This window comes from Octodon degus, unplaced genomic scaffold (assembly GCF_000260255.1).
Source record: "Octodon degus isolate 3935 unplaced genomic scaffold, OctDeg1.0 scaffold00040, whole genome shotgun sequence".
In the NCBI taxonomy this organism is placed as follows: Eukaryota; Metazoa; Chordata; class Mammalia; order Rodentia; family Octodontidae; genus Octodon; species Octodon degus.
In genome coordinates this window covers 4,813,655-4,821,004 of record NW_004524616.1, presented here as the reverse complement: position 1 = coordinate 4,821,004, position 7,350 = coordinate 4,813,655, and the positions used below count along the sequence as shown (strand labels likewise).

At 37.4% G+C, this 7,350-nt stretch overlaps 1 protein-coding gene and 1 pseudogene across 4 annotated transcripts in view; both read left to right on the top strand.

Moving 5' to 3' along the window:
- Positions 1-7,350, top strand: part of Csnk1a1 (casein kinase 1 alpha 1) — a 54,963-nt gene that overhangs the window by 19,339 nt on the left and 28,274 nt on the right. For all 4 annotated transcript variants that reach the window (XM_004631287.1, XM_004631286.3, XM_023715294.1 and 1 more), the window contains exon 3: positions 6,051-6,177. In XM_004631287.1, the coding sequence (XP_004631344.1) occupies positions 6,051-6,177 (127 nt within the window). The remainder of the gene's footprint in view (positions 1-6,050; positions 6,178-7,350) is intronic.
- LOC101567998 lies at positions 6,786-7,272 on the top strand (annotated as a pseudogene).

The window sequence follows — 7,350 nt, the reverse complement described above, 5'->3', positions numbered from 1 at the left end:
AGACGGGAGCCAGTCAAACATATGCCTCCTTCTCTCCATCAGGCCTGATTAGGGTATTGACCTTGGCACCATTGATGTCATAGAGCTTTACAACTTGTTTGATTTGGTGCTTATTGGCTTTGACATCCGCAGTGAACACAAGTGTGTTGTCCTCGATCTTTTTCTTGGCTGACTCTGTGGTCAGGGGGAGCTTGATTATGGCATAGTGGGTCAAGCTTGTATCTCCTGGGGGCGCTCTTCCGACAGTATTTGGGCTGCTGCCGCAGTGTCTTGGGACTGGGAAGCTGGGCCACGTTCATACCTTTTTGTGGCTGTGGATGCCTTTCAGCACAGCTTTCTTGGCCTTCAAAGCTTTTGCTTTGGCTTCAGCTTTGAGAGAGGCAGGGGCTTCCTTCTTTGCCTTTGGCGCCATCTTGGTAAAAAGGTCAAGATGGCATTTAATAAGTGCTGATAGTTGCTTAAATTCCTGCATCTTCCAGAAATAATGAACAAATAAATGTAATACAAGAAAAATAGATGAGTTTTGAGACTGGTATTTAAATTGAGAAGAGTGTTCTGAAACTCTTGATTTAGGAGGATAAGGTTAGAGTACTATGCAGAAAAAAAAAACAATGTAGCATGATTATTGTCAACATAGCACACGTGATTATTGTAAACAAGAATTAAGGGAATATAGGAAAATGTAAAAAATTGCTTATAGGTGATTTCTTTGGTTTGGACAATTTGGATATTAAGAATGGGAAGACAGTATGATTTTTGAGGTATAGCTCTATATTATGAATGGCAAAGTTGTACAGTAAATAATGCCACAGAAATATTGGTGTATAGATACACTAAAAGGAATTCAGAAAAGAGTAGGGTGTCTAGAACTGTTAGTAGCATTCAAGAGAAGAGGGCATTGGAACTGCCCTATAGAAAGGAACATAAAGATGCATGATGATAGAATATTAAGAGTCTTGAGTTTGAGAGATGGATCTGGGGAATATCTTACAACTGCTGTGAAAATTAAATCTTTTCCAGCACCGATTCAGTGTTTATATTAATAACCTAAAGATAGAAAAGGTAAAAAGTATAGAACAATGTTGGTGGACCTTTTTGAGCTTCCAGTGCTAACAGCCCCTTGTGGCATTTGTGGAGTAAATTTGCCACCACTGGTACAGGGTAAGACTTGTTTTCTGAGACAGAGCCTCACTCTGTAATTCAGGCTGGCCTTGAACTTGTAGTAATCCTTCCTCAGCCTTTCAAATGCTGGAATTACAGGCATGCTCGCCTGTGTGTGTGTAGATCTTCTTGTCCAGGCTAGTTTGAAATTTGTTGTCTTTAAGTGATCCTTTTCCCCAGGCTCCCAAATGGCTGGGACTTAGGCTTATGCTACTTCAGCCAGTTAAAACTTTTGAAGTTGTGTAACTGCTTGATTTATTTGATTGAAAAACAAGTGGATGCTTCCTTACAGTGTTACACTATACATTGACTGTAGGAAGTGTTTTTACATTCGTTATAAATTCATCTGCCAAAGCAGGTATTCCGTATTCTCTAGAAACCTCTAATAGCTAAGTTGTTCCACAAATATTACTGATTATTTTCTGGGTATAAAGCATTGGATGCTTGGAATACATACAAGGCAAATAAAATAGCAGTGCCTTTTAAACTGATAGTCTGAAGTGGTGGATCTACATTTAATAATTAAATAATTGCAGTTGTTTGCTCGTGTCCTTATAGTGATTGAACCACTACTATATGTTTTAACTATTTTCATCATTTTCCCAAGATTTGTGTGTGTGTGTGTGTGTGTGTGTGTGTGTGTGTGTGTTTTGTTTTCTGTTTTGAGACAGGGTCTTACTGTGTAATGCAGTTTGGCCTTGAATTCACTGTGTAACCCAGGCTGGCCTTGAATTCATGGTGATCCTTCTTTCTCAGCCTTCCAAGAGCTTGTATTACCATCCCAGACAGATATTTCCATTTTTGGTAAGAAGAGTTTTCAGAGAAACAAAAATCCCTCACTTGAAATCTTCAGCTATAATACAACTCTTCCGTTGTTGTTGTTGAACCTAGGTACCTCTCAGCTGTACCCCTAACACCTATATTATTTTTCAGTGTCATTATTTCTTCTTCTCTTTCAATTCCATATCGCATACTGGTGTTAGGAATAATGCCAAAACAATGTTTATTGTATCCCAGCTACAAACTCTTAACAGTGTAAATCTCTTTGAGCCTTACATTGAGAATTTATAACATATACCATTAGCTTCAAACTGTCTACCACCTTGACTCTTTTATACAGGAGCCAGTGGTCCAAAAATTTTTTTTTGAGACAGTCTTACTGTTCAAGCTGGCCTTGAATTCACTATGTAGCCCAGGTTGGCCTTGAACTCACTATGATGTTCCTGCCTCAGCTTCCTGAATGCTAGAACTACAGGCATGTGCCACCATGCTCAGCCTCAAAATGATTTTTATTGCTTCTGCCTAGCATGTCGTTTTTTCCCTGCCTTCTCTGTTCTTGAGTGTCTAGCAGTAGACCATTTTCACAGTACTTTTTTAGACTGGCTTAGTTCCCATTGAACTTTCATTTTAATTACCTTAGCATGTTTGGTTCCCTCTTTTGACCTTGAGTTTGTATCTTCTTGCATTTGTGCTTTCTGTGTATTAGGTTTTTTGTTTGTTTGTTTGTTTGTTTGTTTTTTGTGGAACCGGGGATTGAACTCAGGCCCTTGCGCTTGCCAGGCAAGTGCTTATCCCACTAAGCCATCTCCCCAGCCCCCTCTGTGTATTAGTTTTTAAGCTAGTTTTAATTGGACATTGAGTTTAGAAGAAAGAATAGCAGAGATAGACCTTGCTTTCTTATAGCGTATTTGGACTTTAAGGTACCGTTAATATTCAAAGTATGTAAAGTTTTTTTTAGTTGTAAAATAATTATTGAGCCTACTTATGAATAATACTGAAGTCTAAAAATAATGAAATAGGGCCGGGGGAGATGGCTCGGTGGAATAAGTGCCTCCCTGGCAAGCCCAAGGGCCTGAGTTCAATCCCCAGTTCCGCCAAAAAAAAATAAAAAATAAAAATGATTTAAAACAGAAAATGAGACCCTTGAACATTTTTTAAAACTATTAACATAAGTAGAATAAATACAGCTTAAACTTTTTCATTAATCTTACAGATAATGAGTACAGTATGCATATCATTTTCACAATAAACTTAATAGTGTCACATCATGTACTTAACATAAAAATGTATGAAGGTGAGAGTGAGTCTAACTTGAAGGCCCTTATTAAATGGAGGAGTAAGTTTCTTGTGTTGGTATAGGTCAGATTATTTGTAAATGGGGTAACATTTATTACTCAAATCTATAAAGACTTTAAAACCAGATAATAGAGACAAACACCAAGTAATACTACATAATATTTGTCAGGGGTTAGAATGTAGATACAAGCAGTAGTCAAATGAGGGGAATTGTGTGGAATGAAGACCTGTGTGGGATAGCTATACAATAGGAAGACTTACTTTGTATCAGGGTTTTTTGAGGTTAAGACTAGAAGTAGAGATTCCAGGGTGGGAGTGGAAAATAGATAGCAGGTAAGAGTAGAAATTAAGATTGGGATTTGAAAAGCATCCCTGGTTCCTAATCCATATACAATAATCTTTTCAATATGTAAGTGAATCCAGGTAGGAAACACAGATGGAGGATATAATATTAACTTCAGAAAAGTAAGCTATATGTCCCTTGAAATCAAAAGGAATCATGAAAGAAACATCTGTTGGGTTTAAAGAGATGAAAGTACCAGTCTTTGTAGAGGAGGATAACCTAATTATTTTTGAAGTTCAATAGAAATGAGTGTTTTTTTGACAGTTCATTTATGCTGTGCCTTTAGCCTGTTTGACTTTTCTGCTTTCCCTACACTTTTTTTTTTTTTGCACTTGCTGAATTTGTTCTCATTTTCTTAAGAGTCTAGGTAAATTAGATACATATTTTTAAAAATATGTGACTCAGGCTGGGCATAGTGGCACACACCTGGAATTCCAGGGCCTAGCAGATTAAAACAAAAGGATTGTGATCTCAAGGCCAGTCTGGGCTACATGGCAAAACCCTGTCTCAAAACATAACATAAATGTACATTTATGGATGTTACTGACAACTGTCACAGACTTGTGGCTTCAGTCAAGTAAAATAAAAAGGAAAGATGAACGCAATTTATGTTCTATGTGTTCAGTGGCAGTTTCCTGTGTTTTGTGTCTGGTAGTCTCAAGAATGATTGATGTGGCCTATTGCAATGACACACATTTGTAATCCCAGCTATAGGCAAGTTTGAGACTTGGCTAGGCAACTTAGACTCTGTCTCAAATATTTATTTATTGTCCAGAGTTAGAATAGATTCTTTTGGTCTGGTCTGGTTTGGTTTTTATAATGCTAAGGCATCATACATGAGAGCCAGGTACTTTACCACTGAGCCACATTGTTAGTCCTAGGTGACCATTTTTAAGGAAGAGATACCAGAATTCTACACATTAGGTAACTGCATTTTCTAGAAAAACAAAATTATTAAAATATCAAATTCTTGTAGTCTTATAATTTCAATCAATAAAACAGTATGTTAAGCAAAATCTCAAAAAAGAAATAATAATGAATTAAACAGTTTCCTAGAGTGATGGTACTTGCTGTGCTTTTGGCATGGATTTCACAAAAGCCTTTTCTTTTTTTAAATAGGTAAAAAGCAAAGTTTCAGGGGTGGCCAAATAGCTCAGCGGATTAAAGCTCCTGCAAGCAGGTGCAGGGGCTGGGGTTCATCCCTTGGTGGGGGCCGACCCTACCCAGGGCGCTGAAATGGCAATTGAGCCTGGGCATGGTGGTGCTCACCTGTAACCCCAGCTCTCCCGAGGCTTTAAACAGGCAGATCACTATGAGTCTGATCTAGTAATTAGACCCTGAACACCCTCTAGATCCTTCCCTAAAATACATACACAGAAATAAATAAAAACAAACTGGGGGCTGGGGAGATGGCTCAGTAGGATAAGTGCTTGACTGGCAAACGCAAGGATCCGAGTTCAATCCCCGGTTCTGAAAAAAAAAAAAAAACCACAATAAAAAACTTTTGACTGTGGTAAATATTGGTGCCAATTCCATTTCTTACTGGTATTAGTGAAGAAATTAGTTCAGCTTCAGTTTTACAATCATTTATACTTTCTATTTTAAGACAGAATCTGGCTAAATTGCCCAGACGAGCCTCAAATTTGTTCTCCTCCCTCAGCCTCCCTAGTAGTTGGGGTTATTGATATGGAACATTATGCTGAGTAGTTTCACCCATTCTTGAAATCTACTTTCCAAATACTTTATTAAAAAACATTTTGTATCTTGTCCAGTTTGAAATATGAGCAGATACTCATAAATGGCAAAATTTGAAATCACTTACTGTAAGTGATTCCTAGTTCTTGGGTTAAATAAAATTAGCACTAGTAGTTCTTGTGATATTAGTGATAAATTATTTATTTATCCACAGTAATGCAGCACTGACTAAAACATGATTCTTGTCAAGAAAACAAGTGTCAACTGAGTTAACTTGCTGTGAAAATGTGACTTTTAAAAAAGAATGAAGAATAATCACTAAGTATAATTTGGTGGGAAGGGGAACCAGGAGTATGATATGAAACATTTTGGAGTGACTGCTGTAGTGCTCTGGTCTTCAGTTAGAGATTGATCTAGGTAAGATTAAGTAATTTGTCTAGGGTCACAGGACTCAATGGCAGGTGGGTGTGGAAATCAGCTGCTCTGGCAAAAAAAGTTAAGTCAGCTGTGCATGTCCTTTCAGTGCATGTCCTTTTAGGACATTGGGGTCATTTGAAGGGAGAGCAGTCTTAACTACTCCTTTTTTGTATTGAGTAATGTAGTTAACTGGTAAATTCATCTTCTGAACAGAGAATTACTTTAAAGAAAACCTAATCAGAGAAGAAAAACTGTCTTAATCTTAGCATTTTTAAGAGTTTGAAAAAATTGTGATTATTAAATGTTAATTAGGTTTTTATAATAACCTTCCCTTCTCTTTTTCACTTTTATTTTTTAGGTGGTATGGCCAGGAAAAAGACTATAATGTGCTAGTCATGGATCTTCTGGGACCTAGCCTTGAAGACCTCTTCAATTTCTGTTCAAGAAGGTTCACAATGAAAACTGTACTTATGTTAGCTGACCAGGTATGTGAAATTTTGGCAAAAATAAAAACTGAAAATACTACTACTGAAATCTCATGAATTAGAGTATCACTATTTAACTTTTTATGAAAAGCAAAAAGGGTTTTGTACCACAATATGATAGGGTGTGATAATTAAAGTGTACCACTCTACTATGACTTATAAATATGTTTTCTCTGGGTATTATGAGTAGGATCCTTATAAAAGCTACACTGAATTTTTGAGAAAAGGGAGATACGAAAGTAGTGATTTAAGGAAGAATTCTTTTCACTAAGTAAATGTTTCTTGAAGTGATGGATTCTTGATTACTAGTAATATTGAAGCAAGACTCAAAAAGCTTTCGAATTGTCATGCATTAGATTCATGTAATAGATTTTTTTTTTCTCTAATAATGGAAGAATTTATTGTAGAAAAGAACTGAGGAACACAAATAGAGGACTGGGATTCAAAATAGCTCCCCAAAACAAGGATTCCAAATGCCTTGCTCAGGAGATTTTATTTTGATTTTAAGAAAACGTTGGAATAGTTAAAAGGTTGGAAACTGAGAATATCAGGAACAAACCTGATGGAGAAAGAGACAACATTAAGAAATAGGTAAATAATCGGGGTTGGTGAAGGATCCCAAGATGGCTAGGCACAAACTTGCTCTGAAAGCCATTGACTGGGTAGCTTTTGGGGAGATCATACCCGGAAACCAAAAGGCTGTTGCTAACTCTCTGAAGGCCTGGAATGAGACCCTCAGCACCAGGTTGGCTGCTGTGTCTGAGAAACCACCAGTGATCTACAAGGCCATTGTGGCCAAGGCAGGCTTGGTGGATGACTTTGAAAAGGTTTAACACCCTGAAAATTCCTGTGCCAGAGGATAAATATACTGCCCTGGTGGATGCTGAAGAAAAGGAAGATGTGAAAAGTTGTGCTGAGTTTGTCTCTCTCTCAAAGGCCGGGATTGTGGATTATGAGAAACAGCTGGAGAAAATGAATAGCATGATTCCGTTTGATCAGATGACCATTGAGGACTTGAAGGAAGTCTTCCCAGAAACTAAATTAGACAAGAAGAAGTATCCCTACTGGCCTCATCGGCCAATTGAGAATTTATAAAATTATGTCTTGGGGAGAGCTTTGGCCCTTTACATCATACACCTATTTCTGTCTCTGTCTCTGTCTCTGTCTCTGTCT